General features: G+C 42.0%; 1 protein-coding gene across 1 annotated transcript in view; it reads right to left on the reverse strand.

Moving 5' to 3' along the window:
• LOC105225345 (ventral anterior homeobox 2a) overlaps positions 1–19,782 on the reverse strand; it is a 61,651-nt gene extending 41,869 nt beyond the window's left edge. Inside the window, exon 1 of the mRNA XM_049452891.1 lies at positions 14,829–19,782. Coding sequence (XP_049308848.1) covers positions 14,829–15,297 — 469 coding nt within the window. The 5' untranslated portion in view covers positions 15,298–19,782. The remainder of the gene's footprint in view (positions 1–14,828) is intronic.
• Between the last annotated feature and the right edge of the window lie 2,431 nt (positions 19,783–22,213).

The raw sequence follows: 22,213 nt of genomic DNA on the forward strand, positions 1-22,213 counted from the left end.
GTAGATGGCCTTCTTTCACTTAGGGGCAATCTTCCGCCACTATTGGCGGTGGTAGGTGGTAATCCTTTACGGTTTATATTTCACCGTCATATTATTAAATGGGTATTTGGAAAAAAAATGCTGCTTTGTTATGTTGTTTACATGGAGATAGTTTTTTCATTGCAAGCCGTAATACACCGCATAACTCCGAACCTTAGAACACACTTCAGCAGCGAATCTTTTCCAAAGCAGATTCCATTAACGAAGGATTTCAACAACGGCTTTTGATAAGCGACTCCTGCAAAATCTGCAATAAAATTGTATGAGTACTAAGGGAGTATTATCGTATTAGTATTATGAAAGTCAGGAAAGGCGTTAGATTAGGCTAAGTTCTGATTTTTAATCTAGAGATGTTCTTGTAGTTAAATTAACTTTTTATTCGAAAAAATTTGCCTGGATAGCTGACAGATCGTATTCATAATTTCGTAGAGAACTGAGAACCGGTAACCTTATTTTGTAGACATCAATTTGACACTTATGCCTAAGGAAAATCGTTTTACCTAGCCCAAAAGAACCTTGTGGCATCACTAGTGCTGGTAAAATAAAAAAGTAAGGAAGCGTTCGGGTGTAATTGAACATTTTATACTTTCGCACTTACGGTATACCTCAAGGCGTTATAAAACTTCATATTTCAAAATGATGAATAACAAGTAAGAAACGTAAAGTAACGAAGGTGTTGATAACAATTACATATATGTACATACGTTAACGTCGGTTGTACCGAAGCTGTAATACCCTTTACAAATACAAGAACTTTTATCGGGCAGTTTGTATGGTAGCTATATCGAAGATTTCGCCGTTTCCTTTGACAATAACCCATGCAATATTTGGCGATGACTTCTCCTTAAATTTTGATCGTTCACTTTATATGACAGCTATATGCTATAGAGGTCCGATATCAACGCTTCCAAAAAATGAGCAGCTTCCTGCTGAGAAAAAAAGAGTGTAAAATGTCAGATCGATATCTCAAAAACTTAGAATTTGATCGCATCTATAGAGACAGACGGATGGACATATTTAAATCGGCTGAGCTCGTCGCGGTGTGGCAAACTTAATATATCCTGTTCAGGGTATGAATAATATAATAAAACTGTTAAGGTAGCTTCTTAAGGACCCATTCCTACTTAGTATTTCGGTCAGGTGAAAATCCGGATCTACATTTTGTCTGGTATCACTCACCTTTTGATGTCATAATAGGCGAATAATTAGTAAAATGGACAATAGTTCTAATTTATGTTACGATGAAAAAATCTTGGCGCCAAAACTGATTTGCTGTTCGGCAACACTTCAAACAATTGATAATCATATTACCGAATTTCATAACTTCAACCGTTCTTGTTTGAAATTTTATAGGAGCCTAAGTAAATAGTTCCAAGCAAATGCGCCATGTCTTTTTAGACGATCCCAATAAATTATAATGTAAATTCGTCATGATCTGAATTTCACATATTTGAAATGTAAATGGGGTTAATTAATTTGATAATCCTATGAATTAAGAAAGTTAGAAATCTTTTAATAGCCTGAAACATGGCACGAGATATGCAATTGTAAGTCACTTCAAAACTCTTTCCTAAATATGTATTTACCTAATACTCTTAGCCAATATACAATCAGTTGTACACATTAAAAAGAAACATCTGGACTCACCCGACTTCGGCTTTTCCTTACTTATTTCATGTAACCACATTCAGTTAATGAATGCGGCGCGAATATGCCAACATATGGGGAAACATATAGTCAGTACTCAAGGAGTGTAGTCCCCTTGCAAGTATTGCGCTGGGGATTTCTTATGTAAGCATGTCTCCCCATTTCTTTGCTATTAACAGCACGATGGCTCGGATGCCGGTTGAAGCGTCTGCAATTCGATATCAAACACTTCGTAGACCGATTAAGTCTGATATAATTGTTGGCAGATTTATAGGCCAAAGAGATAAGCATGTGTTGTAATTAATTTCTAGGAATGTACAAATTTTACGCCATCAAACGTCAACATTATAGAGAAATTTCCGCAAAAATGAGAATGCATATAAGCAGAGAGGTTCTTATTTATGGCTGAAATTCTCTTTGAACACAAACATCATTCGCCGAATCTCAGGAGGGAAATAAGGACGCGCCTAAATTGGTACACGTATCAAGTTCCATTTTTCCCAAATTAATGTCCAAACTTCGCATGCAGTAAGTTAAAGGATTATAAAAACATTATTATATATATTGCTAAACACATGTTATATATACAGAAGACCAATAAAGTTTACATACACCTAGTTCTATTAAATTACGACGCGTTTATTTGTTTTAAAATTAATAAATTTTGTGGTTTTTTTCTATCCATATCAAGATATGTAGATCAAGAAGATCAAGCTACCTGGCTGTCTCCGGATCGAAAAACCACCAACCAGATCGATCATGTTGTGATAGATGGAAGACACGTCTCCAGTGTTCTAGACGTGAGTACGTTCCGAGGTCTTAACGTCGACTTGAACCACTATCTTGTTGCAGCCAAGATTCACACCCGCCTCTGAACAGGAAAAAATGCACGTCAACAAACAGAAGGAAGGTTCAACGTCGAGAAGCTGAAATCACAACAGACAGCCGAACGATTTTCTACTCGGCTTGCACTCCTGCTCTCTGAGAGCACTCGTCAACAACTCGGTATAAGGAAACTGTGGGACGGCATTTCAAACTCCTTACGTACAGCTGCAACCGAAACCATTGATTATCGGAAAGTTCAAAAAAACATCTGGTACGACGAGGAGTGCTGTGTCGCAGCGGAGAGAAAACAGGCTGCCTACCTCGCAACGTTACGAGCGACCTCAACACGTGTGGGATGGGATAGATACCGAGAGTTGAAGAGGGAAGCGAGACGCATATGCAGACAGAAAAAGAAAGAAGTCGAAATGCGTGAGTATGAAGAGCTTGATAAGCTGGCCGAAAGGGGTAATGCTCGAAAATTCTACGAAAAAATGCGGCGGCTTACAGAAGGTTTTAAGACCGGAGCATTCGCTTGTAGAACCCCCCAAGGTGATCTAGTCACCGACGCCCAGAACATACTTGAATTATGCAGGGAACACTTCTCCAGCCTGCTGAATGGCAGTGAACGCGCAACACCAGGAGAAGGTGAATCTGATTCCCCAATCGATGACGATGGAGCAGACGTTCCATTGCGCGACCATGAAGAAGTTCGAATAGCAATTATCCGCCTGAAGAACAACAAAGCGGCGGGCCGATGGATTGCCGGCCGAGCTATTCAAACACGGCGGCGAAGAACTGATAAGAAGCATGCATCAGCTTCTTTGTAAAATATTGTCGGACGAAAGCATGCCCAACGATTAGAATTTAAGTATGCTATGGCCAATCCATAAAAAGGGAGACCCCACAATCTGCGCCAACTACCGTGGGATAAGCCTCCTCAACATCGCATATAAGGTTCTATCGAGCGTATTGTGTGAAAGATTAAAGCACATCGTCAACAAACTGATTGGACCTTATCAGTGTGACTGTAGACCTGGGAAATCAACAACCGACCAGATATTCATCATGCTCCAAATCTTGGAAAAGACCCGTGAAAGGAGAATCGACACACATCACCTCTTCGTCGAATTCAAAGCTGCTTTCGACAGCGCGAAAGGAACTGCCTTTATGCCGCGATGTCTGAATTTGGTATCCCCGCAAAACTAATACGGCTGTGTAAATTGACGTTGAGTAGCACCAAAAGCTCCGTCAGAATCGGGAAGGACCTCTCCGAGCCGTTCGATATCAACCGAGGTTTCAGACAAGGCGACTACCTGTCGTGCGACTTCTTCAACCTGATGATATTGATATCATCGGCCTCAACACCCGCCCCATTAGTTCTGTTTCTCCAGACTGGACAAGGAAGTAAAACAAATGAGTCTGGCAGTGAACGAGGGCAAGACGAAATATCTCTTGTCATCAAACAAACAGTCGTCGCACTCGCGACTTGTTACTGTTGACAGTCGTAACTTTGAAGTCGTAGATAATTTCGTCTATCTTGGAACCAGCGTAAACACCACCAACAATGTTAGCCTGGAAATCCAACGCAGGATAACTCTTGCCAACAGGTGCTACTTCGGACTGAGTAGGCAATTGAAAAGCAATGTCCTCTTTTGACGAACAAAAACCAAACTCTATATGTCACTCATAATTCCCGTCCTGCTATATGGTGCAGAGGCTTGGACGATGATAACAACTGATGAGTCGACGTTGCGAGTTTTCGAGAGAAAAGTTCTGCGAAAGATTTATGGTCCTTTGCGCGTTGGCCACGGCGAATATCGCATTCGATGGAACGATGAGCTGTACGAGATATACGACGGCATTGACATAGTTCAGCGAATTAAAAGACAGCGGCTACGCTGGCTAGGTCATGTTGTCCGAATGGACGAAAACACTCCAGCTCTGAAAGTATTCGACGCTGTACCCGCCGGGGGCGTAAGCGGTGTCTACGCCAATTAAGAAGAAGAAAATATAATATTATTTACAGTTACTTTTACTATTTTCTGATGTGATGGAGTTTGATTGGAAAAGAGAACGCAAATAGGAAAATAAAAAAGAGTAGATGTACTATAATGTTGGTACCAAAAACGGAAGCAATTTACACAAAATCTTTTAGTCGAATTGAAATTCACAAGAGTAACCTTTAATGAACTTGTAAATACTGAAGGTCACCAATAGAAAATTAAGAAACAGTAATGCGAGAAGCTACTAATACGTCACATATGCGATTTTCAACAACGCTTAGATAAGTGACTAAATTAACTTAATCTTATAATCATTGTTAATAGATCAAATATTATAAAAGCCGGGTAGGGATATTTTTTTAAATAGTCTTTTTTCATTCATCATATTCCTTTCATCATGGAAAGCTCACATGTTGGCCGATATAAGCGGTAAAATGTCACATGGAAGTCATCGTCCAATTTTTTCCCCGTCTCCTTTAACACATTGAGTGCCATGGCTACACGTTTTCGTGCGACAGGCATTGTCTGGCCTTAGGTATTGTCATGTGTTTTTGGTTGACGCTACAGGGTTTTTTAAATGTATTTCTAGTAGCCTAATGTTTGCCCTAAATTTTGGTCCGAGTTTCATAGAGATATCTTCATTTTTGCGGTTTTTATAGTAAAAACTCGGAGGTTCTTTTTAATTTTGAAAATTTATTGGAATTCATTCGACATTTCGGAAAAAAAAAGTATAAAAAAGATATTGGAAAATTAAAATTAGGATATGATAACTCCAATTACATGGATATTTTACATTAATTTTTTAGATGTGTATATTTTGGAAAGCAATCAATGCACAATTGGGGAGTGTTGGGGCATTGCGGACAGTACGAAGTTGTCCTTTTGATATTCTTTCTTGCTTCCTTTCGACTAAATTTTCTTTTTGCTTCAGCGTAGCATAAAACACAAGCACGTCGGATGGTTTTATTATTTTCATCTACTCTTTTTGTGATAATATGATTTGATTGCGATATAGGCCGCGGGGATGTGAGATCTATGTATAGTAGGCCCGTATATTAATGTTTCTATTCGTAGCTGCTTTATACACAGTATAGGTATTTACCACGGAAAGTCCAAGTAAAAGTTCAATTCCCAGCTTTCGGTACCATTTTAACCCTTTGCGAAGGGTATTTTCGTATGAAGCCATTTGGTCGGAAAGATCAATGCCTGATTTCCCCTTATTATATTCTACCACAGCCAGTGGCTTTTCTGTTGCTCGTCTTTTACGTCTCGCTCCTTGACTAGTTGAAGGCTCCGCAGGATTATGTGCTCCATCTGTTATGGATACCATTATCGGGGCATGTAAATGTAAAGGAAAATACGTAAAACGAAAAAAAATAAGAAATAGCAAAAAAAATTGCGTCGCACATTTTCGTATGACATCGATTTTTACGATTGCAATTCCGTCGTGCAGTGCCATGTCGTAAGGAAACGTGCGACAAAAAAAAAAACCATTATAAAATCCAAAATAAACCACAAAATCATCCGGGATTGGCGCAGAACTGAATATTTTCTACTTTTACACCAGCTTATAGCAAAAAATGTGCTTGGCACCCGGGGAAGGTTTTCGTCAAAACTCCTTGGCACTCAATGTGTTAAAGCTCTCTCATACCAACGTAGAGGTAAAAATTAATGTCTCTGACATATTTAGTTGTCGAAGTAGTTTTTAGCGATACTGTTATATGGGGATTATTTTACATTGTTGATAATAGTTTTTACAAAAATTGTCCTAATCGAATTTAGACTTTGTAGCTAGAGAAGAAGCCCCAGACCATAACATATTCACCGCCATATTTAATGGTCGCAACATAATACAAACTTAGAATTTCTTTGTCCTTTCGGTCTTCTTAAACGTCTTATGCCATCCGAATCTTTAATATTATGTTGCGATTCGACTGAGAATAAAATTGTATTCTATTTCTGAATGCTCCAATCGCAATGTGCTGTCGCAAAAACGAGTCTGGCCTTTCTATTGTTTGCAAAAATAAAAGGCTTTATAGTTGGGAGGAACAACCCGCCCCCACCTTCTATTTTTTCGTGCATTAACTGGTAAATAAAAGTGTTTCTGTATTTGATTGGAAGACACTGTGGTATCAATTTGCATAACATCTTTGATCAATGAATTGTCTTTAGTTTTTAGCTATTTGCCGAGTAACTACACTGTACTGCGACACCACTGATCTATTCACCGTTTTACTGTCGAGATAAACCGTCTTTCCAATCCCTTATTATTTTATTATTAGAGTCGGATGAATGAGTATTTCTCGCAATTTTTGGTTCTTAAATTGTAAGTCCCAAATGAATAGCGACGTCGAGAACAATCCATTAAAAATATCTCAATAATGTTTGCAACGGTTTAAAGTCAACGTCTTCAAGGAATAACGTACTTTTACAGTAGAGCGGTGATGTTTCTCCTGACAAAGATTAGGAATCGAGAAGTTTTCTTGTTTTAAATACATAATAAAACAAATATGAGATGTTCACATAATCCTGAAGAACATCTCATATTTGTTTTGTTATATATTAGGGTGGGTCAAAAAAACTATTTTTTTGCATGTCTTACTAAACATATTAAAGGTATGCATATCAAAACAATATATAATATAATAATATAATTCTTTCCTAAAATAGTTCCATTTGGAACAGTTCTGAAAGTCAACCTCAACATACGAAAATGAGATTCGACAACTTGAAAAACAGTCGTGAAACTATTTGGCATAATAGTAACGATAATTTTCCGCTAATAACTAGGAATCAAAATAGACTATTTTATAAAATGACCAAAAACGTCAACGGTGCCAACGACAAGTCGGTGTAGCCGGCAAAAGCCTACGATACTAATAACTTAAGGGGTTAGGGGTAGTCAGAATTTACAAAAAATTATTTTTTTTTGCATTTTCGTTAAATGTATTATCTTAAAAATATTCTATATTGTCTATTCGACAAATAACAAAGAGAGCTCGGGCACTTCAAAGCGCTAGTATGGAACTTTAAACGCGTTTTTCTCAAAATTATGTTTTTTGTACCGGTGACAACTGTTACTCGAAAACCGCTCAGTAGATTTTAATGAAATTTATACAGCTTTTAGAATACATAATAAACTCGGGCCTGATCGCATGATTTTTATTTTTTCGAAAATTTCGATTTTTTAAGACCAATTAACTGTTGATTTTTTCCCAAAAATTTAGAAAAAAATTTCCTGAGGCCGCCATTTTGTTGATTTAAAAAAAATCCTTTGATCAGATCCAGGATTATCAATTTATAAAACTAATTTTTTTGTCCGATTAATTTTAGATGAATCTCCAAGGACTTATGGTTGTCACCGCAAGTACCTTTTTTTGAAACTGGGTCAACACAAACAACTATAACTTTGGAAATTAAATTTTTTTTTTGAAATTTTCGTGACTTCAAGTCAACACATTCTCTTAATAATGCCATATTACTACTTTAGTAAAATAACACGATTTAATAGCAAAAAAATACTGAAAATTCTCATTTTTTCGTGCCTCTGACTACCCCTTACCCCTTTAAAGCATTTATGGAATTATTTGACCGTCTCCACTCTAAGGGGCCAGTAGGGTACCCCTTTTCCAAAAAAACTTTTTTGCATTATCTGTTCCCTTATACCCTTAGAATTAATGTAGAAACCAACTTTACCATTTGAAGGTTTCGAAAAAGGCCCTCGGAGTGCATGCTTTTTTAGTACCTCAAACTTTAAACGCGTTTTTCTTAAAATACACATTTTTTCAAACTGGCGGACATGATTCCGGTCGAACTACTCAACCGATTTGCTAATTTTTTAAAATGTTCACGAAACGCCTGGCTATCGTCCCTACTAAATTCTTAATTTTTTATAATTTATTGGCAATGTTATGACAAAATTTATGTAAAAAAAACTTGGGAAAAATTAAAAAAAAAAAACTTTAATTACTTTTTTATTTATCAACATTTTTTCATGATTCTAATAGGGACGATAACCATTCACGTACTTTTTAAGAATAAATTGGGTTTTTGTGTTTCAGATGATCAAAATATGAGAAATCGTGTATGCCAGTGAAAACGCATCTCATTCATCCAGCAATTTCTCCGACAGATGTCATGAAAAAATTCCGAAAAATTTGTTTATACACTCCACGTTATACATACCTCATGTTTTGTGAAAAAAGTTCTATTGTAGAATAAAAATTCCTCTGAAAAAACAGGCCAGATTACCCTACTGACCTTAAATCGAATCTCTTTGGATACTAATTTGTAGCTTTCACAGGAGGGAACATCGAAAAATACAACTTCGAAAAGGAAAATGTACCACGCAATGTGGGAAACGGGGAAAAGGCTTTTTAATAGAGATGTTCTTTAATAATCTATCGATGCGCATACCTACATATTTGCATATGGAGAAAAAAACATAACTTGTATGTATGTATTTACAAATAATCTTTTGTATTTTGTATTTAATTTTTTTTATTTTGTTAGTTGGAATCTTACCAGATTTCATTCATAAATACCTACATGTACGCTAATGCTTGCTTTCCTTGCTGCCCTTGCTGCACGTAAACAATCTTGCATGCTTGTTGTTGTAGCGATTATCTAAACCCTCTTTGGGGAAGAGTAATATAAAGTGGCGTTCAGTGCCTATCGGAAATTGCTCGCGGTCGAAATATTGTAGAAGGTGGCGTGTTGAAGGAATGTTCTTTTGAAGTTACTGGGAGGCGGCTCCTCTCCAAGCAGGTGACTGCAGGGATAGTTTCTGACCGACCGGCTGGTTGCTTTGTATATTGTCAACAACGTCTCTATGTCTTTGGCCCAAGTGCCGCCAACCTTGTTGCGGCACTGCACCTCCGCAGACTGTCAAATGTAACACCTAAAATTTTAGTGTTGTTTACCGTCGAACTTTTAACATCAGGTCCAATCTGTATCGTCGGTGAAGGCGGAATTTTGCGCAACGGTCGAGTGACACGTTTCTTCAACTTGGCGTTAGGTGTAGCGCTCATTTGTTAAGACTGCTGCTTCGGCTAGGAATCTCTTAAATTTTGCTTTCAACGATTAGAAGTAAGCTCGTTCAACAATAGAAGGCAAGAAGGGGTCAGGGGCGCACTGCCATATAATTATTAAAGTATTTCTCAATACAAATTAAGCATTGAAAAAAATCCTCCGTTGAAGCGACCCCGTTGTTTGTGGTATGCTAAGGAAGTAATGGCGCAGAGGCAGCGCGGAATAACATTGTTTAGTTAGGAAAAAAAATTCTGACCAAATGTTGAAAAAACGAATGACAACTTTGCCGACAAACACGCATACATATGAGCTCATATTCATATTGACGTCGACTTACGCGCATCGTAGCGACAGAGAATGTTAATAAATTTAACATTCTCCTTTTGTACTGTGCCTATTTATTAACTTCTCTGTACATTCGTTAACCTCTCTGCTGTTAACATTTTTCATTAACATTAACTGATTGGGCTCATCTCCGGTAGATGGTGCCACTGCCGCTGGGCAAAGATACCACCCCTTAAGATAATGCTCTGAATAGCAGAGAACATATACCATATGCAGAGATCGTTTATCATATGCAGAGAACGTTTATCAAAACGTTTATCAAAACGTTCTCTGTCATATAGCCAGAGAACGTCTATCATTTTTATCATTCAAAACTTACATACTTATATGCACATGTATCATAACCATATGTGTTTATGTTCGCTTTCGCGAATTCAAATCATATAATCACATGTATGTATAGTGCCCTGCATTGGTTCTCTTTTATTTATTTTTGTTATTGCTCATAGACTCTAAAAACCGCTCAATCGCTGTTAAATATGGAGAAACACGCTCATAATTTGTATGTGGTGAAACTGGACCATCGCGACCGAGTTGGCGGTGGTGAAACTGGATCATCGCGACCGAGTTGGCAGTGGTGAAACTGGACCATCGCGACCGAGTTAGCCAAAAATATTTTTACGTTCTTCGCGCCGTGAACCTTCTCTATGATAGACGTTCTCTGTCAAAACGTTCTCTGTCATATAGCCCTGACAGACGAGCAAAATTAATGCGCCTTAAGCAACGCCAATGCGCATTGAAATTTCATGGTGACGGACAGCAGGCTTGTGCATTTAGTCAGGTGATAGTGAAATTTGTTTATTTAGTTAAAAAAAAAATGAAATAAAAATGAATAAGATAAATTATTAAAAGAAATTTTGGTAATATTGAAAATCATATATAAATTTAACAAAAAAATTCCTTTATTATCTACGTTAAAAGATAACAGAGTGAAATTAATAGCAATAATTGATTGTAATGCGGAAAAAGTGTGCAAAAAAGTTAAGAATATTGAAAAAATGAATAAATATAAATAAATGAAATAAAATTAGTAAATTCAACCAAATGCACGGAATTCTTGTGAATTACAAACATGCTTAACATGGGTCAAATGTGCAAATAAATGTAAATTAAGCCCGCTAATGTATATTAGCGCTGTCGTCTGTCAGGGCTAATAGAGAAGGTTCACGGGGCGGAGATCGTAAAAATATTTTTGGCTAACTCGGTCGAGATGAGGGAGTTTCACCACTGCCAGCTCAGCAGGAGAAATTTTAACATTTTCGCTTGAACAGAGCTGAGCTGAAATAAAAATTATGCTCAAAACTACATACATATATATGTATGTACATATTTCTCTAACAGGCGTATGTTCGCTCTTTTGCCTATACTTTCATATGTTTATATGCAAACATGTGTATTCGTATGAATTCTTTTTGTGAATATTAATGAATACCACCTGTATTCAATTGAATACATTTTAATTTATTTACTTTTTTAAAGCAATATTTGTAGATAATGTGAAAATATGAGCAATTATATCTTGTATTTGATATATTCATGCTTGTGTGCATACTTCATTATATACATATGTATGTACATACATATATATAACAGACTATCATAATATATTAAAAAATTTAATATATTACAGTAGGGATAAATGTACATAAATCGTATATTTTGTCATTCAAAACGTATATTCATATATACATACATATGTATGTATCATGATCATATGTGTTTATGTTCGCTTTCGCGAATTCAAACCCTATTATCACTTGTCAATAATAACATAGACAATAAATAGACAATAGAATTAATCGAGGTATGCACTGCGACCTTGGGTCTATTGTGCCCTCTCCTAACTCACAGGAACGCACCAAGCCTCAACAAATCGATAAATTCTAGTATTTTGCTGGGAGCTAGTGAGTCGATGTGATCCCTATCCGGAAATGTAATTCCAAGGGCCTTAGACCTGCGTCTGCAGACTGCGATGCAATCGATCAGCAGGTGCTCCGGGGTTTCAGGTTCCCTGTCGCAGAACCGGCAGTTAGAGCAAGAGGCGAGTCCTAAGTTGAACAGGTGCCTTCTCAACTTGCAGTGGCCGGTGTAGAATGCGACCAAGAGCCTGAGTTTGATCCTTGGGAGGATCAGCAACTTGGCATGCCGCATACCATGCGCCCGTTGCCAATGACCTTCTCTGCCCTCTCTTTCTTTCTTACGAAGCAGCTCCTTTATCGTATGGGGGCCCACCCCGGTGAACGGTTCGGGCCCTACCATATTTGTGGAGGCTGCAGAGCGGGCTAGCGTCAGCCAGTTCATTTTCGGCTATGTCTCTATGACCAGGTACCCAAACTAGGTGCACCTGATTCAATTCCGCTAGGCTGTTTAGCCATTCTCTACACTCCTGCACTAGCAGCGATTTGATCTCGTAGGCCGAGATCGCTTTTAGTGCCGCTTGGCTATCGCTGAGTATGGTTATCCGCTCATTACGATAGCCGCGGTGGAGGTTTATCTCTGTACACCGACTTATGGCTAAGACTTCGGCCTGGAAGATACTGGGGAATCTGCCCATCGGTATGGATAACCTAGTGCGTGGGCCCGCGATCCCTGCACCAATACCTTCCGACGTCTTCGAGCCGTCGGTGTACCACTTCAGTGTACTGTCCCTCAGCAACAGCTCAAGAGTGGAGTCATTCCACTCGCTCTTGCTGCCAAGGACAACCTTGAATTTCCTCGTGAAGTTCACTGTTTTTGTAATCCCGTCCATCGGGAGGAGAGCAATTGGATTACTGCCACTTATCACCTCCATCCTCTGGGACGAGATTATTTTTCCTTTACCGCATCCCTCTGCCGTTATTTGCAGAAGTGAATGCTTGGCTACTTGGCCGATCACTATGTGGAGCGGTGTGAGTTCCAGCAGGACCTCCAGCGCCGCTGTTGGGCAGGTTCGCATAGCGCCCGTCATGCAGACGCATGCAAGCCGTTGGAGCCTCGATAGTTTCATCACCACCGAGGCTTGTGCCGCCACAGAGGCCCAGGACACCGCTCCATATGTTACGATCGGTCGCACAATCATGGTATACAACCACCTGACAATCCTTGGCTTGCAACCCCAGGATTTACCTGCCAGCCGATTGCACACCATTAGAGCCTTTGTCGCCTTGACCATGGTTTGGTCCACATGCTGCTTCCACCGCAAAGTGGAATCCAGAGTGAGACAGAGATATTTAACATTGCTGGTCATCTCAATTACTCTACCCCCAAGTGTGAGGTTCCTAAGCCCGGGTAGGGATCTTCGCCTTGTAAACGGGACGATGGTAGTCTTCGAGGGGTTGATGCTCAGCTCAACTCCCCTGCACCACTCCTTTGCCAGATTTAGACTTCATTGCACTAGGTCACAGAGAGTGTCCTCGAACTTGCCTTCACTATATCGTCCGCATATCCTTGGCAGCGGATGCCGTTGTCGGTTAGCAGTGCTAACAGGTCATCCACGACAAGGCTCCATAGCAGGGGCGATAGTACACCACCCTGCGGACAGCCCCTTGTTGTGCCTAGGCGAATCTTTGCGCCCCCTGCAGTGGTCTCAGCAATCCTGGTGCGAGTACCGCCTCTATCCATCTACGCACCGGTGCTGCCACATTCCTACCTTCCAGTGCCATTGCCACACTTCTATGAGACATGTTGTCAAAAGCTCCTTCAATATCCAAAAAGGCATGACTTCCCCTTTCTTCAGTGAACTCTCTATCTCGGAGGTCAACTGGTACAGAGCTGTGTTGGTTGACCTGCCAGCTCTGTATGCATGCTGTGCTGCATGCAGGGGTACGGTCCTCAGCCCCTTAGACCTTAAATGATGATCTATTATCTTCTCCATAGTTTTCAGTAGGAAGGGGGTTAGGCTAATTGGCCTGAAAGATTTGGCCAACGGGTAGTCCTTCCTTCCCACTTTCGGTATGAAGATTACCTCAGCTGTCCTCCATGATTCAGGGATGTAGGCAAGCGCCAGGCTCTCCCTCAGCAGCCTAAGCAGGTGTGGCATCAGAATCTGCTCACCCTGCTGTAGAAGCGCTGGGAAGATGCCGTCCACTCCCGGAGACTTGAATCTTTCGAACGAGGCCATTGCCCACCTGATCGAGTCCGCAGTAAACAGTTGTTTAGCGATAGCCCAATCAGTGCGGGACGGTCTATGTTCGGTTGAGGGCAGACACCGATAAACCGGGACAGTCTCCCGAAAGTGAGCACGCAAGAGCTCTGTAGCTCTGTCCTCCGCGCTGGTCATGAATGTCCCGTCATTCTTTTTGATGGCTAGCACTGTGTCCGTCTTCCCTTTAGCCAGAGCTTTGTGCAGCCTGGCAGCTTCTGGTGTGGAGGAGACGTTTTCACAGAATCTCCTAAAGCTAGCCTGTTTAGCAGACCTGATCTCTTTATTGTATAGCGTCAGGTTGCTCCTGTACTCCTCCCAGACCCCTGTACGTTTTGCCTTATTAAATAGCCTTACCTTCTTCCTTAGGTCTGCGAGTTTCCTTGTCCACCAAGAGCAATTGCGCCTGTCTGTGGGTACACCTAAGGGGCAGCTGTCAATGTACGCGTTTATAATGGACCCGTTAAGCGCGGTCAATCTGACCTCCATACCCTGGCCCGTGGCGCTACTGTCAGTCTGCCCCTTCCTCTTCAACTCCTCATCTAGCCTCTCCTTGAAGGTACTCCAGTTGGTCCTTCGAGGGTTGCGTCTAGGAGAGAACAGCTTGACCTCTGCCCTCAGCGCGAACCTTACAATTCTATGGTCCGACAGGGAGGGCTCCGTTGAGACTCTCCACTGCGAGACCAGCCCTGTTGCAGGTTCATTACTGAGGGTGATGTCCAGCACCTCCCTCCTGCTTATAGTTATGAATGTGGGTTCACACCCTACATTCTCTACCGCTAAATTTCTACCTACTATATATTCTAAAAGGGACTCACCTCTCGCGTTGCAGTCGGTGCTGACCCATTCCGTGTGGTGGGCGTTCGCGTCGCAACCGATGATAAGGGGGAGCTTATGCAGACTGCAGTGCTCCACCAACCTTTCCACCGCCTCCGGGGGTGCCGTTGCTGCCTCTCCCGGAAAGTATGCTGAGGCTAGGACGAAGCCTTTGCCCTCACTGTCCCTAGCCTGCACCGCCACCAAGTCCTGCGTCAGAAACTCTGAAATGCAAAAGAAATCAATATTGCTTCTAACAACTATACACGTCCTAGGCCTCTCGCTGGAGAGGTCCCAGATTACCTTGTTTGCCTCCGTCTTGAGGCCCTTTACCTCTCCTTTATGGATCCAAGGCTCTTGGATCAACAGCGTGCCCAGTTTCTCCGCAGTGAACCTGCTTATTATGACAGCTGAGGCTGCCGCCGCATGATGCAGGTTCACTTGGGCAATCTCCATGTTGACGGCCATCATAAATTGGGCTCGAGGAGGGAAAGATCCTCTACCCCGCCGTCAACCGCGCTGCTGTCGATTGAGCCTCCAAATCCGTCTAAGAGCTCCTGCGTTGAGGGTAGCCCCATGCTTCGGCCATCGTCGGGGACGTCTGTAGTCGGCCCTGGCACTGCCTGTCCAGTCCTGTTCCCGCAGGGCTGCTCCGAAGACTCGTCCACCTCCATCTTCGTTTCCTCCGGGGCGGATACCGGCACTGCCTGGCTAACGACGCCTTTGTCTTGTGGAGGCGCGGGCGTCTTGGCTTCCTTGCTCCCGGTGTCAGCAGGCTTGTAGGGCCGCATAACGACCGTGCTGTAACTGTAGAACAGGCGGAAGCTCGCGGCCCGAATGTACTTGTAAGACTCGTCGTCAATATATACGTTCAGCCTCCATCCTTCAATATCGCCTAGCTTTTCCTTCTTGCTGCTGGCGACACACCAGGCCGAGATACTGAGTCCCCTGTTCTGGTTCCTCACCAGGCCCAGGGCGTACTCGTAGGACCTGTCCCCACTCCGAGGGAGGAAAACTGTCATGCTGTGCATGATTGGCACATCCTCCACCCTATTCGCGCAGAGGACAGGGCCCGTCCAGCCTCCCAGCTTTGGAGCGTGTTCCTTCAGCCAGTTGGCGGACGACTCGTCATGGCAGTCTACCTGCATCATGCCTCCCCTGAAATCGATGCCCAGGAAGGTCGCCGTGTAGTCCACTCCTTCACACATCTCGTCCATGAGGATGTCCTGCAGCACGGTGAGCTCCTCCGGTTTTAGCGACTCCGCCGGGTACTTGAGAGGCAGAACAGCCATGCGGATGCCCCTAACAGCATCCTCATACCCGCGCCCCCCCTCCTCCACCCGGTGAGGAGCCGGTCCAGATTGTTGGCCCCGGTTTCCTTTGCGTCTGTGCCCCGCACCCTCTTGTATCGTGGGGGCTCCTGTGGCGTGATTTGGCCGCTTTTTCGTTTTCCGGCCTGGGCACTTGTGCCTGCGGGCAATGCCCTGCTGTCGCCCCGCCGTATGGACAGCGTAGTGCTGACCGGGCCACGGCCGCTGCTACCGCTGCCCTGCGCGCGAGCTGGCACATTGTGGTCGCATCCAGTCGCCGGGTTGACGTTGCTCCATTGGCTCTTGCTCCTGGCTAGAGCCTCCGCCTCCTCCGGGGTTTTCCCATCGTGTAGGTGGCGTAGGTACCACCTCATGGTGGAGCCACTCATACCTCTCCTGCGTGGATCCCCACACCCACCGGGTTGGCCAGCCTCTGGCAGGGGTGTTGCCCACCTCTTCTACGCCTTCTCCTCCTTCTCCTTTTAGTTTCGTCAGGCTCTGCCCGACACGACTCACCAGAGGCCGACCCACTGCATCCTCCGCCGGGGGTCTTGACGATGCTCCTTGATGTTGCATCGGCACCAGGCGTTCCCCCCAGGTGAGCTCCGCTGCAAGAGAGCACGTCGTCATCATCCTCCCTGGCGTGCTCCTCGAACAGCGAGCGCTCCTCTGGCGTGAGAGCGTCAAGGTAGCTGGGCTTACGCCTGGCCCCTCGACCCCCCTTAACTTCCGCTGCTCCAATCTCCTTCTCCTTATCCTCTACCGTTGTCCTTTGTCGTTGGTTTTTGTCCGTCATCAAATCAAGTCTTGTTGTTTGTTTTTGTGTTTGTTCGTTGTTCATCTTGTTCGTTCGACCCTTGGCTCAACAGGGTGAGCTGTCGGGTCTATGTTCTGAATGGGGAACGGGAAGGTCCGCCGCACCAGAGCCCCTTGGCGCGGTAAGGCCACCGTTACTTCCCAATTCGGCCCGGTGTTGGGAAGGCTCCGTTAAAATACAGCCGAATGTTCCTCCTGGCTGCAAATCATCCAATGGACACGGGTCGCATGACACCCTGGATTAGGAGGTGGTAGTCCTTGGTCGCCGCACGCATGCGGCTCCCGACAACCTGCCCGAATAGTGCTAGCACCATCCACGCCGGTTGGGGGGCGCCGAGTATGCCTTGCGACTAAGTCTCTGCACCGCGGCAAGGTGTCTACCATAGCAGACATATGCGCGTTGCTCATATGTACATAAATATGCTCGCTTGACATTGGCACACAAATTATGCATACACAAACTTGCCTACAGAAAGGCGTATATATGTAGATATGCCACCCGAAAAAATTACAAACATTGTTCTACAAAAACAACAATCGTTTCAAGTACCATCAGCAGCGTCACAAGCCAATGGGCATGGCAGCCAAATAGTCGATGCCCAAATTTATAGAAAAACACACAACCACAACTTTTTCATTCATGAACGCAAGCGCACTTTCAACAGGCAACCTCGCTTCATTCATAAAAGCAAATGGTGTCATCTCCCCGAGCATGCCTTTGCCACAAGCGTCCTTTCGCGACGATGGCGAAAGCTAAAAATCATAAATTTAACAATGTCTGATATTTGTATGAGGAGGAAAAAGTGACAACCCCGCAAATATAAGTATTCAAATACTTATATTATAATAAAATTGACAACATAGTTTATTTCAAGGACATGAAGTAGCGAAATGTCCCATTTCGCTGCACTTGAAGCATCGTATACTGGATCGATCTTTCACACCATTGCTGCTCCCCTTGTGAGTGTATCCTTTTGCGTTCTTTCCCCTTTGCCGGCATTCTGCAATTTTATGGGCAATCTTTCCGCATTGGTGACATCTAATTTGGAATTTGGACTTCTTCCGCTCTGGGCCAGTTGCATCGTCCTCCATATTACGCTTCTTAAAAACGTGAGCCTGCAGTTGTTGTTGTAACTCGTTGCGGCTTGTTACATTGGGGGATATATACATACTCATCGCAACAAACTGTTATCGATTTGCGCCATATGTGCAAACGCTACCGACACTGCGATTTCCTCCAAGTCCTTATTTTTTCACTTGGACATGAGTGATGTAACAATTCGGCTACCATATTCTGCAAACCCTTCTCCATATTTAGGACGACCATTCATAACGTTCAATAAAATTGCTGTTGTTGTCTCGACTCCCACGAACGGTTGAATAAATAACTCTTTAAATTGAGTCCAGGTTATGCCTTATTTTCCTCAAAAATAAGGTCCACGGTTGTACACCATGCAGAGGCATCCGCTCCAGCGCAATCGGGATTGAATTTTGGCAAAGCAACGTGGACAGGTCTTGCGTCTGTTACCGGTCTTGGTATCGGCAAGGACTTGATTATGTCCATTAGATTCCGGTTCTGTACTTCCACGATGCGAGGATTTGGCACGATTCTTGGCTTTCCGATCCCATTTCTGATGTAGGAGATTTGCTTTTGGATGTCTCCATAGCACTTTACTACACACTTTTACACTTCACAGTTTTACATTTTACACTTTATACTTCACTTTTAATTTTAATTTTACGAGCACAGCGAGTTCTGCGACTTCGAGATAATATGATACGAGACTCTCGAATTGGCTCTCATTTTTTCCTCAAACGCGTTCCCTGATTATTTGACAGAGACAGAGGAAAGTTCTCTGATCGCCATTTACTAGGGAGTGGCAAGAAGCAATTCTTTTACATATGGCTCAAGCAGCTCATGACTTCCGGTCTTTGATCAAGTATTTTCTGGGTAGCCTAAGAACATCCGTTTGAAGGCGAGCTGAAGATGAAACATTCCCTACACAGGGTTGTGTATTGGGTTTGGGCCACAATGAACAGTATAAAGAAGAAACGACTGGTGCTCTGTTTTTAACTTGGTTATAACCGCGTAAACGGTTTCTACGCCAGTAAAGAAGAAAAAGAAATTATCAGGATGAGAAAAGTTGACATCCGGGTGACTGTCTTCCTGTTCGTCCGCCCTCGCAAGCTGTAACTTGATAAAAATTGAGATAACTTGATGCAGTGCAAGTTCTTTAGTATAAAAAAATTACGAGTTTGTAGATGGGCGTAATCGGACCACTGCCATTCCCACAAAACGCCATTAAACGAAAATCCGCTGTAAACTGCCATAACTAAGCATTTTATTAAGATATACAACTGTAGTTTGGCACAGGGGATCGCAGTAGCAAGGGTCACCTAAAAATTTTGAAAAAGTGGGCGTGGCTCCAATATGTATGTTAAAGTTAGAACAATCATGTTTGCCCAGCACGAATATTATAAGAACTACTACCGATAGTGTGAAAATTAATGAAAGCAGATGAAAGCCCCGCTTTTTTGGGGCCAGGGTAACAACTGGACGATGGGAGTGGCACCGCCCCCCTTTTGGTGAAATCCCATATCTCGGGACCCGACTGACCGACTTCGACAAAATTTGGAAGTGGCATTCTTTTCGTATACCTATGACTCTGAGAAAATGAATGAAATCGGACAATAAACACGCCTACTTCCCATATAGAACAATTATAAATTCCACTTGATTCTTTTACATAGATTCCAGTACACAAATCAAGAAGCAATTAATATAATGAGCTTAAACTTTGCTCGAATAATGCCTTTAGTGTATGCCACCTTATGGCAAAAAATTGTTCAAATCCAAACAAAACTGTTGAAGACCCTAGGTACCGAATATGTGGACTCCAGTACCCACAGTTGACTTTTGATCGGAAATGTCGGTCAATGTGTTATACGAGTATATGTAACTGAATTTGAGGGATAATCCTTATTTTATAATGGTATGTCTGCATGTCAAAATACATATAAAATATATACATAATATAAAGAATTTCGAACTTTCGGGTGACTTTGTACTGCATATGATATGATAAAATAGATAAGTTTGAGCGAAAACTTGGCATATAACTAATATCAGGATTTTCGAAAATCGGGCTGACTTTACTCTATATGATTGGCTTTACATCTTAAAGTATTTCTCTGGTTTTGATTCTTGCAAGTTGCAAGAGTATAAAATGTTCGGTTGTACCCAAACTTAGCCCTTCCTTACTTGTTTTTAATTACTTTTGTTAGTATCATAATCCGTTATTTAAGCCTGTAATAGGAAATTAAAAAAAGTTCTGTATCACTTGTTTTAAAATTTTAAAGGTATATTTATACATACAGTGTCTACCAAAAGGGATGACGCGATTTTGTCAGCTCGTGACGGCTATGTTCGTTTGCGGATTTGTCTAAAATTTTGTCAGTGCGTTCAAACCATTTCATCACACCACTTTCCACTGTGGTACAACACTAGAAAACTGCCCAATATTACTACGCTAAATAACGATTATCAACCTTCTTTTCAGATGAGACCCATTACTGGCACACTTACTGTTCCAAGACCTGTTCCTCTGGAGTCCATTACTTCAAGGACCTCTAAAGCAGCTGAATGGAATAGGGCAGCTTAGGGGAATTTCTGTGAGACTTAGGGTAGGCGCAACATATAACAATTGCCATTTTAGAATCCATTTACAATTCATCATTAATGTGAAAAATAACCGACAACAACTCATCAAATTGAAGCAAGCGTTTGCCGAAAAGCCCTTGCCCTTTCTGACTACCTTTTGTGACGGCCGATGCAGAACCTCAGTGAAATGTGGTTTAACCCTCTGTCGGTTAAGAGTGCCCTCAGGGATGCATCACGAAATTCAAAATAAATAATAAATAAATAAAAAATTGCATAAACCTTAAAAACAAGCGTGTTGGCAACACTTCAATTGTGAGTGTAGTTTATTTTTGACAGGTTGTCACGCTGCGTTTAAATTTACCGTTACGTTTCGTATGAGTTTTACAGCGTGCAAAGCTAAAATTAATTTCACAAAAAAAAATTTGAAAACAAAAATATATATATACATATATTGTTATCGGATTCTATTCAGAATGTTATTGTTGCAAGGTAAGTAGTTCTTTTTACCTTCAAACATACAAGTGAAAGTAAAAAATGAAATAAAGTGTCGGGTGAGAAAACAAAATGGAAGAGTGCCTCAGGGCACTTATAACAGTTTACATGAAAATTTGTGTTTTCTTTTTATTGTTTTTGTTATGTTTTTTTTTGCAGTGCCTGCCATTGTTTTGTAGCTGAAAATGGATTTTCGAAACCGTAAAAAGGTTAAACTGAGCGGAATGACCGATGAGCAAATTTGTAAATTTATGGAATCGGTTGAAACAGACAAAGAAGCTGATTTTAGTAGAGATGACGATACGAATGATCCGGATTTCGAACCTAATGAAATAAGCCCCGAAGATGAACGGTACATATCGGAGGTAGTTCACCAAATCGATGAAGACGAATCTGCTTTTTTAAATAAAGCGGACAATTTTTCGTTGAGCTTGAGTGCAATCAAGGAAAATCTTCCCTGAACTTCGCCAAATGAAGAAGTTGAAGAAGCTTCAGGAGAAGAAGGGCCATCAACTTCAACACCACGTTTGAAGCCACCAAAACGTGCCCGTTCCCCTTTGCCTGAATTTGTTTGTAGTGGTCCGTCTATTGTGCCTTCCTCTGGAGGTTTCAGCGGAACAGGTAATATGTCCAGATGCTGTATTCATTTTATTTGTGAATCTAAAATTCCATTTACTATACGTATTGAAGCAATAACCAAAGATTCGGCTGAGTTTTCCAAAATTATATGGCGAAAACGATCGATGTGTTTGCATGTAAATGAGGTGGCCTTCCGTGGTGACTCAAGCCTACCGTCTTCGATCAAAGAGCTTGAAACTCCGATGGAGATATTTCGTTATTTCTTTACTAAGAAAATGGTTGACAAGATTGCTTTAGAATCGTACCGGACAGCTCGCAATGTCGATATCAACTCCAAGTTCATAACATCCGGCGAAGAAATTTACAAATACATTGGCATTCATGTTTACATGAGCATTTACCGCTATCCCAATTTGGAAAGCTATTGGGGCCCAAATGCGCTTCAACCAATAGCAAAAACGATGTCTAAAGCAAGGTTTATGGCGATAAAACAATATTTGTCCTTTCGTGATGAAAACACTAGAGCCAA

The sequence above is a fragment of the Bactrocera dorsalis genome, chromosome 3, assembly GCF_023373825.1.
Source record: "Bactrocera dorsalis isolate Fly_Bdor chromosome 3, ASM2337382v1, whole genome shotgun sequence".
NCBI classification, from domain to species: domain Eukaryota; kingdom Metazoa; phylum Arthropoda; class Insecta; order Diptera; family Tephritidae; genus Bactrocera; species Bactrocera dorsalis.